The sequence below is a fragment of the Mixophyes fleayi genome, chromosome 7, assembly GCF_038048845.1.
Source record: "Mixophyes fleayi isolate aMixFle1 chromosome 7, aMixFle1.hap1, whole genome shotgun sequence".
Taxonomy (NCBI): Eukaryota; Metazoa; Chordata; class Amphibia; order Anura; family Limnodynastidae; genus Mixophyes; species Mixophyes fleayi.
The window spans coordinates 3329793-3353768 of NC_134408.1; the positions used below are offsets into that span (position 1 = coordinate 3329793).

At 38.2% G+C, this 23976-nt stretch overlaps 1 protein-coding gene across 1 annotated transcript; it reads left to right on the plus strand.

The window, feature by feature from the left end:
• Positions 1-4139: 4139 nt before the first annotated feature.
• On the plus strand, positions 4140-17296 carry LOC142098245 (olfactory receptor 11A1-like). Its single transcript, XM_075180937.1, has 4 exons — positions 4140-5077; positions 15027-15081; positions 15455-15594; positions 17242-17296. Exons 1-4 carry the CDS (start codon positions 4140-4142, stop codon positions 17294-17296), a joined length of 1188 nt encoding a protein of 395 aa, XP_075037038.1.
• The last annotated feature ends 6680 nt before the right edge of the window (positions 17297-23976 follow it).

Sequence of the window (23976 nt, forward strand, 5' to 3'; positions counted from 1 at the left end):
TGTTTTTAAGGTTGCTATAAAAGCCCCTTTATATGATATATTTTACTGTAAGTATACAAGTATATATATATATATATATATATATATATATATATATATATCTATAATATAAATGCCTAGTGGCGTGTGCTAGTCTGTCTGTGTGTGTGTGTAAAAAATAAAACCACGCTGCAGCGCCACCTGCTGGGCAGAGTTATACACTGACCTACTAAATTCTTAGTGTGTGTGGAAAAAAAAATTCAGAAAGGGCTGAAATTTGGTATACTAAGATGTTTTTAATTTGTTAATTTAATTTGTTAATTGTTAAAAGTGTTTATAAAGATTTTAAAAAAATATATATTTCTTGAAGGAGAAGTGACAGTTGGGAGTGGTTGGTGGTTGCCGGGGGTGACAGTGGGGAGTGGTTGGTGGTTGCCGGGGGTGACAGAGTGAGAGGAGTGTGATACTCAGGACCGCTGAGAGAGATCCCTGTGTCTGGATAGACATCTCGATAGATGTGGCGATGAAAATGAAGGATGAGGTGATGGAGAAGAATGATGAGGTGGTGACATGTGGACAAAACCACGTTAAAAAAGGGCGCTTACATCGGGAAGTAATGCTCTTCCCCTGAGGAGGCCTGGGCTATGGCCCAAATGCATGACAATAACCTTTTTAACACCTTAAGTAGCTTGATTTGACTATAATGCATGAGTATCATGCACGGGTTAACTTGTGTATATATATATATATATATATATATATATATATATATATATATATATCCGGCATATTTCATTAGGTTAATACAGAGGTTTAACAACAATAATTTCCATCTTGTTGATGTTCCTATTTTTCTCCATAGACAGAGACTCTGGGGGTAAGTAAATGCCCTCAACACATTATAAAATAGGACTGTACACAGTATTAATATAATACTCCCTGGATAGTTATACTCTCAGGGACTGAATTATCCTTATTACAGTAAAATCTGGAAGTATATTAACTGCACAGGTCTTGAAGACTCATCATTATCTGATTTCTAAAATGAGATTTTCTTTTTACTGAAGAATACACATTGTGTGATCTACCTTCACCCTGTGCTTTATACATGTTTTCCTCTGTTGTGCAATTTCATGAGACACATTGCGGGAAGTGACTGCATTGAGTTCGGTAAGTTTGTATTATAAAAACACTGCATTGTCCACAACAGACTGTAGTTTTCAAATCCTTGTTTATCAGTTCAAACAATGCCATAATATAATGAAATGTAAAATATTGGAAATATCAGGCAAGTGTTTTGTAACAATTTTAGATTAAAAAACCAAACAAAAGATCCTTATGGGAATTTTCTTGCAAATGCAGCCGATGCAGACCAGCAGTTTACATCTATGTGACTGTTAGGAGACTTATTAGTTGCAGTTGCTACAGGTACCAATACATGCACATGGTGATGACGAATGGCACCATGATCCTATCATTTGTGACTGGATGATTGCGGAGGAACCTCCATCATAGCAGACTGATCAAATACTCAGAAACTAGGAATAAGGATTAGATGAATATAAGTATTTTATGTACTATCATATGAGCTCCATCTGACCAGTTGCACCCTCTACAACAAGTACACAATGTTTTATACCCAGTATTGCATCACAAGAAAATACATCAACAAAATGATTACATTTGGTTTACAATTCATCACACCATTGATTAAGGCAGTGACACCTCCTCCCTCCAAGGACATCAATTGGTTTTACTGGAAACTTCTGCAGTCAGATCATTTACAGAGAATTCATCGTCTCTTATGAGACATAATTTACTTGCACAAACAGAGCAATGTTACTGCCAGACAGTGATAAAACATTTAATGAGAAAACTTAAAACAATGTAATATTGCTTAACTTTTGAACCATCTTGTTTTATGCTTCAGACCCTTTGTTTTTACTCTCATCCAGCCTCATATTATCACACTGCTATCAGTCACTACCACAAGTGTGCAGTACATATGGTGCCCCATCATGAAATAATAAGTGTTGCCAACATTTGCAGTCAAAAAATTATTGCCCCCTTAATGTCATCATAAAATAATATTACCACCTTACTTTCATTACATATTATTTTTGCCCCTTAATCAGTAAATAATGATTGCACCATAATTAATAAGATAATGTTGCCTGTTTGAGCAATCTCACCTAGCGGAACTACTTCTAATTTTCTGCCAGTTTTTCTTATGGTTTTTCATCAGATTTCACAATCAAAACGTTTTTTGTGGCTAAAAATTGGAACGACGATCTGTAATATGGAGCATTTGAAAACTGTCATCTTCAATTGTTTTCTATCAGTTTTCTAACATGGTTTGTGAATTGAACTTAGTAGCACTTACATTGTGTAGTGGTGCAAGTTGCCCTTAAAATAAGTTACAAGATCATAATGGTAAAAGAAAAAATGTAAAAAAAAATTTCAATAGAGTAAAACAACCATATCATTATTACCGTACCATCTACAATGAGACTCTTTGTCAAATCTGGGCAGTCCAACTGGTGACATGTAGACATGATTTGACACTCAGGCTTCTTGAAAGCACAATAGCACCATCTTCCCTGGCAAGACTATTATTATAATTATTTACTTCATGTATATAAAACAACATATTCAACATTGCTGTACACACACCAAAAACTGCACTATCCCCCCCCCCCCCCCCCCCCCCCGTCTCAAAAAACAGCACAAGGCTTAGTAAAGCTGTTTGGGAGGGGGTGCACACTTTTTAAAAAAAAATAATATTTTTTTTTAACTTCTTTTTTCAATACATCAAGGTCTATTGCACCAGGAGAAACCACCTGCAAAACATACATCTTCTAGAGACCTATCTGCGACTGCTTTCAACTCAGCATAACATGTAAAGAGTGTGAACACATCTTTACATTGCTTGGTTCACTCACTACCTCCCCCGTTCCACCTCTCTAAGCACAGAGAGGTGCGATGGGAAGATCTGTCTCAGTCTGAGTGCAAACTGAGATGGATCCTTGGCTAAAAGGGCTATCAGAGTACATTAGAGACTAGTAAAATCTGTTTCTTTATAATAAAGTCCACATAATTCATAGTGAAAGGGGTTTATAAAAGAGCTAATGGATATACAGTGAACTAGGTGGTTTTACCAAGGGCCTATTAATACTCTATATAAGTTCTTGAACTTCACTGGTTTTAATCAACACTCATCGTAATTAAAATATGCACAGACATTAGTAGAATGACTGAGCCTATGCTGAACACTGTAAACACACTCTGGGGCTCAAATGTCTGTTTGCTTTGTGTAAAAAATGCACATTTGTACTACACATGCTCAGAAACAAAGCACTTATCTAGGTCCATATACATCTTTGGTACTTATACCTCTTTGCGCTTGGAGATGCAGAAAGAGGGAAGGAATGGATAGGCAAATACAGACCAAGTACAATAGGGGTTTGGTTGCCTCATTGCGAACTGAGGACGACCCACGCGGAGACACTGATATACCCGTATCACTTGATGATGATGGTCGCCAGCACTAGCTAGTTGCTTCTTATTGGCTGATTGCAGATGTGCCTCTGAAACTTTTATCATTGCATGTGCCTTTATTATATAATTTTGTAGGCATATGTTTGAATTATTTTTATTGCTACTTTTATTTGTACATTTAAAGGAAGATTATGTTGTATTATATAGTTAGTTAGTCAGTTAGTTACATTTATATAAAACTTTATAGTCAGCATGTATTTTGCTGTATGAAAATTCAGGTTAAAAAGCTTTTCTCGTGCTTATGACGTGGCTGGGTGTAAGTGTATCTGGGTGTAAATGTATCTGGGTGTAAATGTATCTGGGTATAAGTGTATCTGGGTGTAAGTGTATCTGGGTGTAAATGTATCTGGGTGTAAAGCTGGCTCAGGTGTAGACTTGGACATTACTTGAGAGGCCTCCAACTCAGCATATGGGTGTAAATATATTATTTTACGTGCACATTTTTAGCTTGTGCCCCTTTGTGTAGAGGTTTAGCAGCATCTCATATCTGAAATAATTACTGCAGAGATGGAGCAGGAAAACTTTTATATTAACAATGATAATACAACTTGTGTATTTCTACAATATATCATTATTGTTTTTGGTTCCAGTTTACTGCTGACATGGAAGACTTTAATAACGAGCAGTTGCTGAGTCCTCAGAATGAAACAGTCATCAGTAAAGTCCTAATTATTGGATTTGGGGCCCATTACAGAGTAAGACTTATGCTCTTTAGTATATTTTTAGTCACGTATGTGGTGACTTTTTCTGGAAATTTTCTGATCATATTGTCCATGTTCTGCTGTAAACATCTACAGTCACCCATGTACTGGTTTCTCTCCAACCTGTCACTCTCGGAGATTGTGTTCACCAGCAGTATCACTCCTCCCATGCTGCATGTGTTACATACAGATGGGGCCACATTTTCAATCGTTGGCTGTTTCACTCAGTTCTATATGTTTGGATCTCTTGCTGTGACTGAGAGTTTCCTGCTCTCAGTGATGTCATATGACAGATTCCTGGCCATCTGCAAACCGCTTCATTATACATTGATTATGGTCCCCAGATTATGTCTCTATCTAATACTCACCTGCTGGGCTGGGGCTTTCCTTATCATGTCCATCACATTGTGCTTCTTATGTAGACTACGTTTATGTGGATTAAATATCATTGACCACTTCTTCTGTGATTTTGCTCCTATTTTGAAATTATTTTGTTCCGACACCTCCACAGTTGAAATGGTTGTGTCTTTACTTTCATCTGCAGCGACACTGATGCCGTTCCTCCTGATAGTTGTAACATATGGATGTATCATTGGAGCTATCGCCAACATCTCATCATCAAGGATGAAGGAGAAGGCATTCTCCACCTGCAGTTCCCATCTAGGGGTTGTATCCACTTATTACACCACAATGATCATGGTGTATGTAGTTCCAGCCAGTCATTTATTAGTGGCTAACAAGGTTCTCTCACTTCTTTATACAGTTATAACACCATTAGTCAACCCTTTTATATACACCCTGAGGAATCAGGAAATCAAAATTGCCATAAGACAAATTTTGTCCTCAATCAACAGAGCCTAGAAAACTTAATTCTAAAGTTGATTAGGACAAAGCATTATTTATTTCAAATATATCATCCGTATCATCTAACTAATGAAATTTGCAAGACCCATATACTCTTGAAAACCCAAATTCATGGAAAATTCTGGTGTTAAACATCTTTGGTCCAGGGTCAGAACAGAAACTTTAAGTCTCCCCCAATCTTTGTGGCTCTGTCACAGTATGTGACCCGCTACTGCACACATGCAGACATCAATACCCTCTTCATGTCCTTAATGCTTGTAAAGACACAACCTGGAAGATCCTATTAGAGCACGTGGTTTCACAATAGTTGGTTTACTTAGCCTTATATAAAGAATGCTGGGAATTCTAAATTGTGTAAATTTGCCTTTACAATTCAGCGCTGTGTTAAATTTTATCTGTCAACTCGGCGAACTCCCGCGAGTTGACAAAACCGGACCATAATACATTTACCCCCTGGTGTAAGTTCGCTCTGCCTAAAAGTTATGCGTAGTATATTAACAAGAAGAACAGACAGAGCAGGATACGCACATGCATAGCTGTAATGTAATGTCACAAATGTAAAAAAAAACTTTTTTTTTATAAAATAATTGAACAACTCATAACACTATAATAATTAATAAAAATATGTCCTTTAACCTTTATTTTTATTTTTCTATATTTTATTTTTTACATTATTTACATAAATCAGGATGTATCCATAGCTTGCTTTACATTCTATCCTGCCAGGCTTGCGGTGGTCTGATCTGTAGTCATCCCACTTTTGGTGGGCACATGAAAGGTTGCAGATTTAAGGAGCAGGTTTCCGCTGTAAGTCTTTCTTGGTATGTGGGTCAGTGAAGTCCGACAGATTCTTTACCTCAAGTCAATATTCCCCTCAGAACAAAAACACACTATTGTTCATGGAAACTGAGCCTGGAAATTAATCGCTTGAGGATTTTCATGAGATAATGCAATAAAATCATAATGGAATCATATGCATTCTATGTGAATTATTTGGTGAGCATTTCCTGCCTGACTTCTCCTAAAGTTACAAAGCAATATTTGTTATTAAACTCGTAAGATCATGGGACTAGAAATAACCAGTTAGCCTAGCTGTAAGTCTGAAGTGCTCCATGCCTAGGATTCTTGGCTCTGTGTACTGCATTGAGCATGATGCCTATGAAATTTACCGGGTACACAGCTACACCGAGCTGGTGAGTAACAAAAAGTGTGTCCATGCAGCACAAAAGTAAAAGGATGGAAAGATTGAGGTTGTTCCAGTGAAGGGGGCAGCATGGGAGAAATCTTGTATTTTGGAGTGGGATAAGGTGATCAGGGCGGAGTAGAGGCGCTGGTCATTGGCCGAGCGCAGGGAACAGAAGGGAGTGTGAATGGAGAGAAGGTTAGAGAAATAGTGGGCAGTTGAGTGGGAGAGAACCTTGTAGGTGATGGTGAGAAGTTTGTAAAGGAACTGATAGGGGAAGGGGAGCCAGTGCACGGCAAGGCAGACAGGAGAGGCAGAAGAGAAGCTTCATGAAAGGAAGATATGTCTTGCAGCCACGTTGAGTATATAACGGGGTGGGTGAGATGGGAGTGGGGGAGGCCGGTAAGGAGAAGGTTACAGTAATCAAGAAGAGAGAAGATGAGTGCATGGATAATAGTTTTGGTGGCATCCTGAGAGAGGAAGGGCCGGATGCAGGCAATGTTTAGTAGTTGGAAGTGACAGAATTGGGCAAGGGATTAAATGTGGGGGCAAAAGAGAGGGAGGAGTCGAGGATGACGCCTAGACAGTGGAGATGGAGGTGTTTTTAACAGTGATAGAAAGGTCATGGTGGAGGAAGAATCTAGAAGGATTGAAGACAATGAGTTCAGTTTTAGCAATATTAATTTTGAGAAAGCGTTAGAACATCCAGGAGGAGATAGCGGAGAGGCAGTCAGATACACGAGAGAGGAGGGGGGGGGAGATCGGAAGAAGAGTTATAGATTTAGATGTATATGTAGATTTAATAGCATATTTATAACTATCATAAATAAATCTCCTTGCAAAGGTAGTTCAGGTTTATTCAAAGGAATATACTTCCTATTCTGCTCTAAATCCCCAGGACCAATATTTATATCATAAGATTATGCTTATATTATCAAGAAAGACTGGACAAAAAATGTAGCTTCATTTAAAATATTTTCTATTCTAATTATCACTCTAATTGTAACAATCAAGTATAAAACATTGTATTACTCCTAGATGTATCATACATGTTACCATATATGTAATAAAATATATTACACTCATTGTCTGTTTAATAAATATATAAGTTTTGCATGTGTGTGTGTGTTAGAATCAGTGTTTAAGGGTGTGTGTATTGTGTGTGTGATGGTGTGTCTGAAGCAGTGCTACCTATTGTGAAGGGTGTGTGTAGGTGTTCTTGTATTGTATGGGGAGAGGAAAGAATGTATGGAGGAGAGTTGTATACAAAATCCTTCCTTTTGGAATCCAAGAAAACACAACACTATGAAACTGAAATAACATTTATACCTCATAACACTCACATTCATTATACATGAACCAAAGCCAGAGTAGAAATGGTGGCCTAAATAGTAGAAATACCCAAATCGGAAGAGCTAATAGAAATGGCAAGAAAGGGGCAGATACAATTTTCTTTTGGATGAAGATAATGATACAGTTGCTATAAGTGAAGTGTTGATGGATCAGGTAGTTTGCAATTTTCTCCTCAGTTGTTATACAGGATTTATATCTCAGTTGGTAAAGCTGATTTCTTCCTTACTCACCCAGTATACAGTCTTTCTGATGTTGTTTACTGGTAAGCAAAATCTGCTCTTGCTCGTCCTGAAGCTTTCCAGGCTGCTGGATTCCAAGTGGCTATTTGCCAACTGAGCCAATCAGGTCACTGTTCAGTGTCTGCAATAACAGTTCATCCGGGGATATCTGTATACCAGCATATAGAACTGTTCCATCTGAAATTCATGAATGGGTACAAATCCAGCAATTTCAATAGTCCCCTATATGTCAAGACTCAAGTTACAGGTTCATCAAAAGAGGGCACCTAATCCACTTTCAGGCCATCATTCAGCAATAGGAATCAACCTGCGGGAAGAGAAATAGACAGGATTATCAGAACCTTCTAATAACACTAAGGGGTATATTTACTAAACTGTGGGTTTGAAAAAGTGGTGATGTTGCCTATTGCAACCAATCAGATTGTAGTTATCATTTATTTAGTACCTGCTACAAAATGACGGCAATAATCTTATTGGTTGCTATAGGCAACATCTCCACTTTTTCAAACCCGCAGTTTAGTAAATATACCCCTAATTATGTTTCTCCTAAGCCTGAAGTCACTATTTCTCCTAGCTTCTATTTATTTTCTGTCCGCACTAGTGTCACCCATTCTTTGCATCCTGTCTGATGTTCCTGGGTTTTCACTACTACGTAAACTGAATCGGGTACCACTATCAAATGTCCTAATATTTGTACCTTCTCCATATACCATCATTGATAAAGGATGAAAGGGATGCAATATTCCCCCAATTCATCCAATGTAGCTAATTCTTCCAATGAGCAATGTTCTATCAGATCTGGTATTGGTATAAAATACAGTGAAGATTTGGCTTCTAAGTTTGTTATACCAGTTGTTACTCCATAAACAGGTCTGGATTGTCCCTATCTGGGTCTATCACCCATGGGGGGGATCTCTTGTTCTTCATGGGCCACTACATCAATCTTATGTTTCTGTACTTTCTGTTATTTATTACTGAAAATTATTGAGGAAAGAGGTGGTTTATCACAGGGGCAGGAATCAGTCGCTGAACAGTAGTTTGATCTCCTGTTATCCTTTGGTTAACCTTCTGCACCACCTCTCGTACCACTCTATCCCATCCCCTCAACGTATGATGTCATGTCATTATCCTGACTTGCTCTTTAAACAAACCGTTCATTCTTTTGATTTCTAAACCATCAACATCAGGACCATTTCACTCAGTCTGCATAGAATACACACACTGTTCTGGTAATTTCAGATAATACTACCCATGCACCCAGCTCATTCAATCTCTGTATTCATTGTCCCATCTCACACATTGCAGTCATGTCATCTACTTCTGTAGGTATATCATATATTTATGTTATAGAATTTTGAATTTTGAATTAAAATCTGTGAACCGCGCCCATCTCATCTGTAACCTCACCCTGCGATCATTACACACTGCTTCCAAACTGATTGCTTTTCCTTGTATTAAAGTTACACCATCTGCACAAGTTACATAGTCTCAATTCCTAAGCCAACAATCCCTCATTATGATGTTGTTTATAATAAACCCCAATCTCACTAAATTCTCCAGCAGAATAGCTGTGTGTTTCTTCCACCCTTCCCTGTTCTGCTCTAACTCCTGATCTTGTGTAATCTCCATCTGACCCAGTAGCATAAGTCTCAGTTCTTTATGTCACCTCGCTCCCTTTGTCTGGTAGTAATAACGGGACGTAATTCTCCCCAAACCTCTTCAACCTCAACCTCCTCAACCGATTCACTATCTGTCTCTGACCATTCATCTACAGACTCCCAGTCCCTTCACTGTATCAGAGTCCTCACCCTTACAAGGTCACCATTTCACACTTTTAGGCATCTTCATTTCTGCAGTTCTCTTTTCAAAGCATTTATTATATACAAGGAGAACTGATCTTCCATTTCTCCTTTGTGTTTGTGCAAGTCTCTTAAACAAGGTGGAGAATTAACTGCTCTGTAACTTGCAAAAGAATCATTTCTGCACTTCCTTTTTGCTCTCTCCTAATGTAGCGCTTGCTCACAATTCACCCCATGTTGCAGCATTCTTCTGCTCAGTGTTATTATACTGAGACAAATCTAAGTTCACAGTATCATGGCCAGGATCTGCCAGTTGTACCAGTGAAACACATTTATTACACTCACGAGCAATTAGAGTCCAGGGTCCTCAACTAGACACACCCAAAGGGAGTGGGCTCACATTCTTTTATTCTTTATTCCCTGATTATTTCCACTTAAACATACTCACTGAACAAATGACCATAGTCTAATACGTTTACAAAGTTTATACAAAATGTAAACCACCCCGAACACAGCACAAATTCTTACCAATACAATCAACACTGTGCCAATAGCAGGAAGTCTGTCATTAATTGCAACACAACCCCCAACTTCTGGTACCAAATGCCACAATATGACCATTTACTGAGATTACAATGATTGACAGACAGTAAAAAATGAAAAAAGTTAAATGTTTATTATAAAAAAAAATATAAAAATAAATATGTACTTATATATATTATATTTCATTGTTGAGAAATATCTTGACCTGAGGAGTCTGTTGCTAAATAACACTCAGTAAATGAATCAGGACATCTGCTGGACACAACTTACTCCGGATTTGGGTGTTAGCTATATGAAAAACTCTGAAACCAATCCCCCTTAAGATTAGTTAAAACTAGTTCTTTTCGGGATCTATACATATCTATTTGTACTCAACACAGTGATCATTGTATGTACAGTATGTTATCTACAAAACAGGGGGAGGGGCTGCATAAACAACAATCCTATTAACCCTTTCCACCACAGGGGGCTCAAAATTACTTCCTGTTGGCACTGTAGATAATTAAAAATAAGTTGCTGAGGGCCTGATGCGTCCCCCACCATAGGCTTTACAGACCATATCACCTTAGTATAAAGATACAGAGACTTTGGTATAGCAATATTAGGTCACAGCGTTTATTAATAAAGTGCAAGAGAAAGAAGGTGACCAAAGCATTGTTGACAATATCTCACACCACTTACTTCTGGTCCCCCACTATGACCTTCCCCCACACAACTATGGGGCACGATACACTCTTAGTAAGTCCTCATTCTCATCCTCCTTGGTTTACCCATAACCCCTCCACTCATCTAGGAGTTTCCTATCATGTTTCCACAGAGAAAGATGAATCAATGTCTTTCCCGATATAGGGCCACCCTCTGTTATTGCCCATAGTGTCTACCGCCAACCCTATGAGGAAGAAAATTATTTACACAAATTAACAGAAAAGTCAGCCTATAATGAGGATGGGTCGATACTTCTCTGATTTAAAAGGGTTTGGTCCATGACCTTAAATAAACTCTCTGAGGGGGAAACCCACATATCGCTGCGCCTGTTCCTCTGATCTAGTGATAGCATAAGGGGAAAAGGGGTAGCAGATCCCTACAGGCCAAAGCCCCCTCTCTGGGGTCCCAGCTCCACATCTTGTATTATTTCAGGCTTCTTTGGCTTTAAGTCTCCTTTACATAGGAAAATACAGACAAGGCTTAAATACACTTGTTGCCTTTTAACTGAATCCCCTCTTTGCTACTACTGACGGATTTGTCTCTTTGGCACTGATTTAAGGACACACGCACACACAAACATATGCACACAACCTAACACATTGTATGTACGTGATCTACTAATCAGTAGACCGTAGAGGATACCTCGGACTGGAATTTTTTGGTCACTCTAGGCTTCTGTAGTCAGCAGATTACTGTATTCTCCAACTTAGATCGCAAACCGCTAAACATTTCTCCAGATCAGCAGCACTTTGTTTTAATACTCACCAACTCTGGCTATTGTATTTTATTGTATTTTTATAATATTTGTTCCATTTGTTATTTTGTTTCATTAATTAGCAAAAATATTGGTTTTATGCTATGTATGGATTTTAGTATTCATTCTTGATCGGTAAATGCTACATATTCATATACCAATATCATTTTTCCCCTATGAAATTAGGTTATTACATGTATGCATTTATTTCAGGAATTTCTATATGTCATTTAGAAGGGGGAACATCCCAGGTCACTGCCAAAGGACATCATTAGGAAAAGAGACACTTGACACAAAAAGGCTTTCCAGATTAATTATTGAATACAAGTTATAAACATAAATCATGACTACACAGACTATATACAGTGCTTTAATTGTCCCTGGACTATCCCTGCACCTGGGGAATATCTCCCAACAGTAAGGCTGCATATGGAAATTCTGCGGATCCAGTTACTAACTGACCTTTGGGTTACTGCGAAGGACGTTTCTTATGTTTACATAAAGTTCTTCACTTTCATTGTTGCTGTATTGTTCTCCACTATAGTTCCATGTAGATTCTGTATCACCATTCTCATTGCTGGGCTGCGTCTCATCACTCTTGTCGCTGGGCGTTGTTAATAATGTCTCATATATGGGTATCTCATGACTTTCACTCTCATCTAAGTTACTATACAGCATGGTGTTCGCTTCCTTTATTTCATTACTACCTTCTGTAAATATAGAAATACAACCAGAAATAATAATAATAATAATAATATTAATAATAATAATAATAATAATTATCATCCTGGAAGCAGATTTAGGGGGTCTCAAATCATCTTGCGGATGTGGGTGATTTGGCACCTCATGTAGTTTTACACATATCTCATTGCATCTGGAAGAACTTTTTTTTTACTTTTGATCTCTCCTAAATTAACTAGGTCACAGTGTTTATTAAATAAAAAATCTGAGAAATAAGGAGGAATGACCCCCCCACTACTCAATCCCCCATAAAAATTGTACTGAGGTGCACACCACACCTCCTTGCCAATGACCCGCCCATGCAGGGTTGGCCTTAAAGCTAAATGGTGCAACCTCTCTCCCACAATAGTGCCTCTTTCTGTGGCTGTTCTTAGTTCCTTCTGCCAGCAGAAAGTACAAGGTAAATACAATACTGGGAAGGTTGGGTGCTGCTCTGATCCACTAAATAAACAACAAAAGGACCTTTCCCAGCCTAGTCTCTGACCTTAAATATTCTGCCTTAGGGGAGAAAACCCATTCATCCACCCATCCCTTCCTCCTGCCCAAGGCTGAACTAGGAGCAGCATAAGGTGGAAAGAGGGAGGAGGGGTAGATTGAACCAGACGAGGACCCTTCTCTCGGGTTCCAGACCCAAGTCTTACATTAATTCAGATCTAGTTGGCTTCCTGTCTCCTTATATACAGACAATATTTAAATAAAATTGTCCTCTTCTTAGTGAGTTCCCCATTTGATACTACTGTCTTTTTTGCTCTTTTTTCACTGTATGGAGACATGCACCCACACTGTATGTAGTTATTCTTCATACCAGTAGACAGAAGAGCATCCTTCAATTTTTCCAGGAGATCATTTTCCTTTTTTTTCTCTTTTCCAGTAACAAGGAGCAGATTTCTGGCGCATTTCCTGATGCTGGGCTGTGTACCCAGAATCCTTTTCTTCTCTTTTACGCTGCTGTCCTGCAGGTCATCTATCACCACTATAACATTATCCCTCCCTGTGCAGAACAGAAAGACATTGGGGGTTATTATATACTGACAATAACACAGATGTACTCAACTGTTACCACCTGTAGGTGAAGGTACACATAGTATATTTCCATGGTTCATATTAGCTGATATGTATAGCAACATTTTGAGGATTTTTTTTATCCATGTCTGAAATGTGCATGTTGGTAAATATAAAATATGAAAGCCCAACTTATTATTTTTGGACAAACCCTTTGAATTAATTTAACTTTCCTTTTTTCTTCTGTGCTGACTTTCTGATTAGCAGTGACATGTTCATTAGTGTAATTCTGTTAGTAAGGAGCAGGTCCCCCCACAGCACAGAGTATATCAAGAGATTAGTGACAGTTATGACAGGGCTGCATGTGACAGAGGCAGTGACATGATGTGAGGTGGGGAATGGAGGCAGCAGGAAGCCACAGACTGAGAGTTATATAGTGGAAGGAGCAGGGTCCCCAGCAGCACAGAGTATATCAAGAGATTAGTGACAGTTAGGACAGGGCTGCATGTGACAGAGGCAGTGACATGATGTGAGGAGGGGAATGGAGGCAGCAGGAAGCCACAGACTGAGAGTTATATAAGGAACGGTTCAGGGTCTCCCAGCAGCACAGAGTATATCAGGAGATGAGTGATAGTGAGGACAGAGCTGCATGTGACAGAGGCAGTGACATGATGTGAGGAGGGGAATGGAGGCAGCAGGAATCCACAGACTGAGAGTTATATAGTGGAAAAAGCAGGGTCCCCAGCAGCACAGAGTATATCAGGAGACGAGTGACAGTGAGGACAGGTCTGTATGTGACAGGGACAATGACATGATGTGAGGAGGGGAATGGAGGCAGCAGGAGCCCACACTGAGAGTTATAGAGTAGAATGAAGATGGTCCCAAAAAGGGACAGAGTAGTGATATGAGGCTCCTGTCACACTAAAGCATGAAGGTTGTACCTCTATGTGAAATTAAGCTAATGGATCCAACTTGCTAAATACATTTAATTATATGCACATTCCACTATAAAATGAGCCTATCCTGAGAAAAATTAGTGACCATGTTCATGTTACCAGCACCAGAGCATCACACGCCCATGGCTCATGGTCAAGACTACACACAAACCATTAAGCATCAGGGAAAACAGCTGCACGGAGCAAACGCAGGGACTATGGGAACTGGGTGGAGCTTAACGATGTACATAGTTATGCAGCTTTAATAGAGAAGTGACTTTAAAAAGTCCTGTGTCTGGAGCCATCTCATCTCAGATAGGTGGTAATTTTTGGGGAAGCAGAAGAATTTACAGGTTGGATATCCATAGCCATCAGCAAGTATAACAGGAGTGTGGAAGAAGCATAGTCTAATACTAGATTAGAGTCACAATATGATAATCAAGAAGTTCAGGGTCAACACTTAGGATGGATATACACTATATATTCCAGCATGTATAATGTCCCGGATACCAAATCTGAATATTCTCCAAAGAAAATAATATTATCAGTATCATAATTTTAATGTCACTCCATCAAATACATTATTTATATAATTAATAAGATGAGGTAAGAAGTGAATAAAACCAAAATAAATAAAAATTAAACTACAGTTCTGAAACAACTCGTATAGAAAGAGGAAAATAATAAAATTACTCATATTTTCCATAACCAAATCACACATACATGTATGCTCATACACACACATACACACAAACATGAACATACACATTCTCTGAAACACACACATGTATGATCACATACATATATGCTTACAAACAGGAATCCATGTTCACATACACAAGGGCAGGTGACATGTTTGTATAAAGTTTAGGGGTTCTTTTTTGCATTACACTAATTATGTGAGTGAAACAACAGGCAAAATAGGATGAAGTGTCATTGATAACTGTGATTACAGTAAAGATGGAAAGTATTACTTAGTAAGTAAAGCTCTGCACATGACTTACCAAGCACAGTTGACATATACTCCAGTTCTGTATCATAGAGAGAGTTAGTCACGTTGGTGATATTAACTGCCCCCCTGTTCTTGGTGTGATACAGGATCCCGAATGTGCAACGTCCAACCTCTTCATAAAACTTTGCAAATCCTCTGTTAGAAATGTAACAGGATCTGACATCCTGAATGAGATCATGAAGATCCGTGAATCTAAGAAGATTCTCCAGCCAGGTGTAATCAATCGGTGCAGATCTAGAGAAGATCCCAACAGTCCCCAGTTTCTGCAACAAAATAGACATAGGGGTATATTTACTAAACTGCGAGTTTAAAAAGGTGGAGATGTTGCCTATAGCAGTCAAGCAGATTTTAGCTTTAATTTATTTAGTAAATTCTACAAAATTACAGCTAGAATCTGATTCTTGCTATAGGCAACATCTCCACTTTTTCAAACCCACAGTTTAGTAAATATACCCCATAGTTTCATGTCTGCAGAAAAATTCTGCGGATCACATATTCTATAGTCCAACAACCAACTTGCAATAAGGCATTTTGAGTAAGGGAATTTTCTTCTTTAAAAAACTCCAAAATGAATGAGATTAGTTAGGGATATCTTTAATCTACTACAATATGTAATTATTGGCAGCTTCTTAGGTCATTGTTATCTCCCTGAGTTTTAGTGCATGCCGTGAGCTTGTGGTGACTCTGAATATTTTATTATCCACCTACAGACAGTCTGCTTTCATGTCTCTAAAAAGAAGCACACTCAAGGGCTCATTTCACATTTAATTTTTAAATGCGAAAATAACAGGTTTGCAATTAATTTAATCTATATTTTTTATTACAGATTATATTTCATTATATTTTATATATTGACAATTTTTCTCCACCTCAATATAGATTCAATTTCTCTCTATTAATGTGGAATCAGTAAGGAGTCCTTGGGTCTCCCTTTCTCAGCCGCCGTGTTTGGCTGGAGGAACATTTAGTGTCGGGAAGCGCCAGTTTGTGGATAAATCATTTTTATTCATTTAAAAGCTATTTTTTCTCCCTTCAGTGGACTGCAGCAGAACAAGAAATGGTAGACAAACTATTATGCTTCTTTGTGTCACTTAAACATTATTAGCTATTTCCTCTCCCACTGCACAAATATTGGAATCACTACAGAGTTGCCCCTGCTAGCCGCTATATTTCCCCATAGCAATATGCTAATTTACCAGGTACAGATGACCTGTAACTACTGCAGGAAATTATTCTGGAGCTACAGACCCAACCGCGGGAATGTGGAACAACATTTTTTTGCAAAAGAATGTGAGTGCAGAAACTGTTAGCTTTCAGTGGGCTTCTGTATATAACATCTAAATGTTGGTCCACAGAGTTAAACTCTGTGATCTTAAATGTCCAGATCCAAAAGGGATCTTATCTTACTCTACTTTATAGTAGCTAGCTGCAGAAAGTGTGTATGGGGGAAGAGTAGGCAAATTACTCAAATAGAAAGAGAATAGAAGTGTGTTGTTGGGTATGGTACACAACATGGGACACGGTGCTAATTAGCATGGGGGAAGGTTCCAATGGTAATTTGGATTGTTTCTGAAAACCCTTACAAAACCAGAGGACTGTGCTGTGTACTGAAAAGGTAAACGTATTAAAGATCATTCTTAATAATACAAAATCATTGTACTGTTTAGTTGTCATTATATTTTGGGACATTACCAGGATAAAAGGTTTGGAAATTGTTATAAAGAGTCAATGATGGGGTGCCCAACTGAGATCTATAGAAAGTACCCCAAAATCATGGGGCCGTGTGCTAAAGAGGATGACTTAATTTGGCACAGTAAGTGGAAGTTCTTGAAAATAGAGTTCTATATTGCTCCCTAAATTCTTCTAATCACAGCCAAAGTGTCACTCGACTCAATGTAATTGTCTGTGTACCGGACCAAGCGCAATAAGCATAGGGAATGAAATGTCTACAATAAAAGCACGACCCTGTTTATCAGGAACTAATAGCCCTTTGTTGTAAAATGTTGGGTATCTCTATGAACTCCCTGGGCTATGAGGGTCGGGGTAAAGTAAAACAAACTATAGAGCACCTAAAATGACATATATGAAATCTCTTTGGTCCAAATACAATTGGAACTGGCTCCCAAGGAACCCAACGCATTGTATTAATATTGTAAAAAAAAATATACACAAAAAAGTTCACTCACTCAAACAATAATATGAGGAAACAGGGGATTAATTTTAAATCAACATTGTGGTACCTTATTTTCCTCACATTCATTTTAATTGTAAAAACGTGGATTTTTAGCCTTTAATTTCCCATCATGTATTCACTAACATTTGGGAGCATGTTATGTTCAACTTGTAAAACATTTTGTGAAAAAAACTGGGCTGATTGATATTAAATTAAAGGAACTTAGAGACATTTTTGTTATAAAATATTTGTGGGTGGAGATACACATAAAAGTTGTCTCCAAGACATCTGCAGCCCAGCTGAACATTTATAATACAGTATTAATTTCTCACCAAATTTACAGTAAGAGTCTCCTGAGAACCTGTAAATGAGAGCACATAGAGATTAGATAATCATCCTTTTTACATAGAAATGCTCAGTCATGATTTATACTTTCCCAGGATGAATTAAATGGTGACACAGAGAATCAAACTTCCTACTTTAGCCCTTGTGTGATAAGGTTAGGCTGTGTGTCACTGTGCACTTCCTCCTGCAGTCACTGTGCTATACCATATGAGAACAAGAACTTACACTGTGTGTCTCCATACACTTCCTCCTGCAGTCACTGTGCTTTACTATGTGAAAAACAGGAGGTTACACTGTGTCACCATGCACTTCCTCCTGCAGTCACTGTGCTCTATTATATAAAAAACAGGAGGTTACACTGTGTATCACCATGCAATTCCTCCTAGAGTCACTGTGCTTTACTATGTGAAAAACAGGAGGTTATACTGTGTGTCACCATGCACTTCCACCTGCAATCTTTATGCTATACCTTATGAGAACAAGAGGTTACACTGTGTGTCACCTTGCACATATCTGCCTGAGTCTGTGAATAGAAAATTGTGAGCTCTTATGTGTGTGTTTATTGTGGATATAAAGTTGGACTTCACCACAAGTGAAAACTTCACTATATAGAATGTACTAATAACACCTTTGGCTCATTCTCTTTTAGCTCAAAAGTATATACTTAGAAAAAATATATATTTAATAAAACATTTTACCTAATGGTTTATTGTAGCCTTGCTTGTATAATTAGATGTTTACCTGGCTGCAGGATGTCTGTAATCATATTCATTTTTTCCAGCATTCCTTGCAGTAGCTGCTTTTTGGCGAGCCAATCCAGTTCTGCCTTTGTGTAGAGCAGGAGATCACATTGAGAGAACTGATTCTGTTTCCAATCAGATCTCATCTCATCCTTTGACTTCTCAATATTCCCAATCACCACAATCACCTTCTTGGGTCCTAAACATCATTCAAAACACACAGAGATAACATTAATATCCTCTCACACTATAATAAATGTTCTGTATTATTCAGTGCAGAAAACAAATCTATTTTTAAGCTTCTTCAAACTTTAAGGGCCTGATTGATTAAGGAACTTAAATTAAGAAGTTTCTCATTTAAGTCTCCTGGACAAAAACATGTTACAATGCAAGGGGTGAAAATGAGTATTCTGTTTTGCACATAAGTTAAATACTGACTGTTTTTTCATGTAGCACACAAATACTTGATAGCTTATTTGTACACTGAAATTTAAAGTTGACACAGAAGTACTAACCACTTAGCCAACCTCCTGCCCTACCGTGATGATCTACCTTTACAACACTTTAAGACAGACACGATACACTGAACAATATGCACAATACATATGTGGAAACTAAGTATTCAATCATTGTCACCTGATAATAATATAGTCATTAATAAAGATTAATTAAAAACAATTTTTTTATCTTTTTTTTTAAATAAAATACATTTATCAGGATATAATTAATGTGCATAAAATGTATTTTTTCAGTTGCTTTTGATTGCAAACCCATCTGTCATCACTATCACTCGGGACTTTCACCTAACCTCTAGCTGGTGCAAGTGATACATCTGAAGAATACATACCTAGGAGATGCCCAAAGCTTGAATCAGATGCTTCTGCGTGCGCTAGAGGTTGGCACGCCCTTACTGTACATGGCTACAGGCAGACTCCATATTACACTGATGAGATCTTAGGCTGTCGGAAGTGTCATTTATGTGCACACATGAATTGCGTTCTTTGACATGTTTTTGTTTCGCACATGCGAAAAACATAAAATACGCCATGTAAATGGACTTACGTTCTTTAATGAATCAGGCCCTCTATGAGCAATCTTAATGTGGTTAGTTCCCAGGTTGATCTGAGATCCCAAAATCTTCCTAACTCTGCCAAAGTGCTCACTCACCTCTGTTAATATAATCCAATACTAATAGTGATCATTATAATGATTATAAAACATCTTTGACAATGCCTGGTTGTTATATATTATCCATTCAGATCTGTTTTTATCTATTATCCATTCAGATCTCTTTTACCTTTATTAGCAACACAATATTCCAAGTAACGTTCCATCTCATGTATGGGTCTCTCTGATTTTGGAGTGGAGTAAAAGATGACTATCAATGATGTGTCCACTTTAGTTTTCCAGTCATCGTCTTCGGTGAGAGATGAAAGAGCAACATAGACACACGGACCGATACTTCCATTATTAGACAAGGAGGTTGTCAGATCGATGGCATCATTGTCCATTTCCCAGGAGAGGATCACTGCCCTGTAGCAGAGGAACAAGCAGACATTGCGGTCTATACAATAGAAATGAATAGTCAGAAGATGACATATGTCATTGGGAGCATTACTATTACAAGTGGAAATATGTATGACATGACAGGGCTGAGGGTATAAAAAGATGAACATAGGCCATGATTTGGAACCTCAAATCCATATAACATCTGGTTGTCAATTCCCATCACTCTGACTCAGGAGAAGAAAACATATTTCTTCACTTTTTCCAACAACTCTCTCTTCTATTTCATCAACCAACTAGAACTCAGAAGAGATTGTATACTGTCCTCTGAGAAGTTCTAAGTCCAAACCAGTCCAGTGTTGTAGATGGTGGGGTTCTTTCTTTGTTACATTAGATCAAGAGAGAATCAACGGCTTTAACCAATACACTCAGTGGATCACGTATGATGAAGAGTGATGAAAGCTTTAACTTATTATTTAATATGCATAAAACAAGGATATTATGTATTTTGTGGTCTAAGCTTTGTGCTATAGAGAGGGATATGTTTTTACAGACTTTTTCACATATGTATACTGAAAGGTCTTGATAACCACTAGATTAATATGTACATACCGCTGCCCCTAGTACCATAGCCCTGCACTCCAACAACCAGAGGGTATAGGTGGGGCCCTGAGCATTAAGCTGGAGGCTGTCACTCCTCTTCTCCAGTGTCAGTGGTCACAGATAGACCCATCAGCACTGGAAATAAGGCAAGTGGTAATCTATTACTTAAACAGCTCTGTCTAGTTTCAGCACCTTGAAAGCGCAGGTATTGCAGTTTAATAAGAGAATCATCTCGAAAGTCAATTTACGCAAAATATCACGCAACTTCAGTTATTTCTACCATGGACACATGGCAGTTTTTAAAGTTAGTACTTAACTATATCTCTACTTTTCCTCTTTCACTTAATTATCTGCCATTTCTCATTTCTCTATTCTGCTTGATGCTGGGTAGAACTATCATCATCATCATCATCATCATTTATTTATATAGCGCCACTAATTCCACAGCACTGTACAGAGAACTCATTCACATCAGTCCCTGCCCAATGGGAGCTTACAGTCTAAATTCCCTACTATAGACACACACTCACACAGAGAGGGAGAGACTAGGGTCAATTTGATTGCAGCCAATTAACCTACCAGTATGTTTTTGTAGTGTGGGAGGAAACCGGAGCCCCCGGAGGAAACCCATGCAAACACAGGGAGAACATAAAAACTCCACACAGATAAGGCCATGGTTGGGAATCGAACTCATGACCCGAGTGCTGTGAGGCAGATGTGCTAACCACTAGACCACTGTGCTGCCCGAACTAATAGCTGATTGCTGCTCATCACCCAATATCACAGATCTGGTACTTGAGCAAACTACCCCTACAATATGCCACAAATAGTACCTCCAATGCGCCCATGCTGAATATACCTTTATACTGTTGAAGCATTACTATAGGCAGAGTAACACAGACCCTGACAACCTAAATGTCACAATCTCAGCCACAGGACATTATCAATCCACATCTAGAACTGATACTCAAACAAGATTTACAAACCTCAGCAACATGTTCATTAGTGCAGGATTTATACAATGTACATTACTATTAAAGACAAATTAAAATATGGAGGGTGAATATTTAGTGATGGGCTATGTGCTTGAAGTGTGTAACTTCTACCAAATTTTAAATTTTTACCTCTAACATTGAAATCTATGAGCAGCAAATTATGCTGAGTAAACCATCAGAAATGACACCCAATTCTCTTGTGGTGCTATGTCTCGTGACCCAGATGTTGGACTTGCTTGTGACTGTGTCTCTGTCTCTTCCACTAAGTACTGGTCATACCTAGGCAGCTGATGCTTAGAGCTAAGACCTCTAGGAATTTTTCTGGAATGTCCAACACCTCCTTGTGGGGGTCCTTCATGCATTAACCTCAAAGAATCGTCAGTCACTAGTAATTCAGTGGATCTATGACACCTTCCACAGTCTGTGACAGAATGTAAAAAAGAAAAAAATGCTTCCTCTAAAGAAAGTTATTTTCTTCTGGCTTGATTTAACAGTCAGTCATGAAAAAGATACAATGATAAAGAAAAAGTATTCCAGGAAAAAGAGAAAATAAATATAAATGGGATTGACTGAAGACACATAAGCAGTAGTGGGAAAAAATTGAATTTTATCACCACTAATTGATTTTTGGAAGCTTTGAACCAATCAGAGATCAGAGTAAAGTTTATACACGTTTATACAAGACTCTTCTCTGATATTTTCTCTATGTGTACCTGGATGGGATTAATGAAGGCAGCAAATGAGCAGAAGACGGAAGGAAGAGAGAAGAAATATGAAAGAAAACTAATGAAAAAATGAAATGTTTTAAAGTGGAGTGTGTGAGGTATACAGTATTTTGTGTAGCTATATGTATATTCGACAAGAAGTCTAAACATTTTTCCCTTGCCCCAAACACAGAAGGATGATAAACAAGAGCCCCTGTTCTTTTAGGGTTTGGGCTGGTTTGAATTAATTGACCCTTCCACCCACTAATATCGGTTAGCTCAGTCTCCTCAAAATCATGACAGCAAGTCTGGGTTGGCTAGCACAAGAACCTTGGTGTATAGAACATTGAGTTCTATGAATCTTGGGGCCAAAGAGATGTGGTATGGATATCATGCTTTGGGGTACAGCTTATTTTCCTAGCCACCGCCACCACCCAAAAATGGTTAAGCACATCCTATGTTTTAAGTGCTGGAGCTGGTAGTAATAAAAGAGGTGATACCATCTATTGTTTGGTCACTCTTTACCAATGCAAACAGCCAAGTAAAGAGTACCCTGTCTATTAATAAGAAATAATAAATGACCCCACCTCTATCCAGTCTGGGCTCTTTGATTAGGAAAAGTTATTGGTTCCAGGCAGCCAATACATGTCTTATACACAGTTGTGGCTTTCAAGTTATTATATAGACTAAATCAACCCAAGGGTGGGAACGTGGCCATGAAGATTCACATGTTTCAGTGCTGGCTCTTGCTGCTCTTAGAATGGGTTTGGGGAGAAATGATTTTTTAGGCCAATGTCTGATAGTTACTCATGGGTTTGGCTTCTATTATTAAAGGTGGCCTAATGTTACACACGGACACGAGGAGGTTATAATTAATAAATAATTATAATTAATTATAGTCCCCACCCAGTACATATATGACAATCTGCGCCCACAATTCTTAATCTGTCCCTTTATGGAGACTAAATCAACTGAAATAAAAATAAACTAGACTCCAGATGAAATGCTCACATGTTGTGGCCTTAGCATGAATCTGGGCACTTTGCACTCTAGGATTTAGGAGCTTCCTTTAAGAAAACAGGAGGAAATAAAATACTTAGATTGTATAAATTCTTTAACAGTTTCCAAATTCCAGCAGATAAAATACTGAATCATTAATTTGAACTTTGTGCTGTATTTGCACATTGCTGGTTGTATATATTCCCCACCTTTCATTGGTTTCCACAGAATTCAATCAACTGTGTGATAGTATATAAACCAAGTAAAGAGAGTAAAACTGTGCTTTATTCCATATTAACATAATTTAAATGGACACTTTCTATCAGTCGTTTTAAAGACGTCATATGTGGCTGCCGTTGATGCAGAAAGGAAGGAAATGAAAAAAAACACTCCTGGGACTTAGCAATAAGAAAGAAATGTCTTAAATCCAATGTTTCGGATCCCAACAGGTCCTTTTTATCCAGGATAAGTGCACATGCAAACAGTGAGCCTTTTAAACCCCACCTCCCAATCAACAAGTGTCATAGGTCATAGGGGACGGGT

Bases quoted from the DNA above. Each gene is read 5' to 3' on its own strand.
- LOC142098245 (XM_075180937.1), top strand. From the start codon at position 4,140: ATGGAAGACTTTAATAACGAGCAGTTGCTGAGTCCTCAGAATGAAACA. The intron at 15,082-15,454 runs GTATGCTCATAC...GGTGTGATACAG, and splicing joins TAACCAAATCACACATACAT to GATCCCGAATGTGCAACGTC. The intron at 15,595-17,241 runs GTGCAGATCTAG...TTCTAATCACAG, and splicing joins CAGCCAGGTGTAATCAATCG to CCAAAGTGTCACTCGACTCA.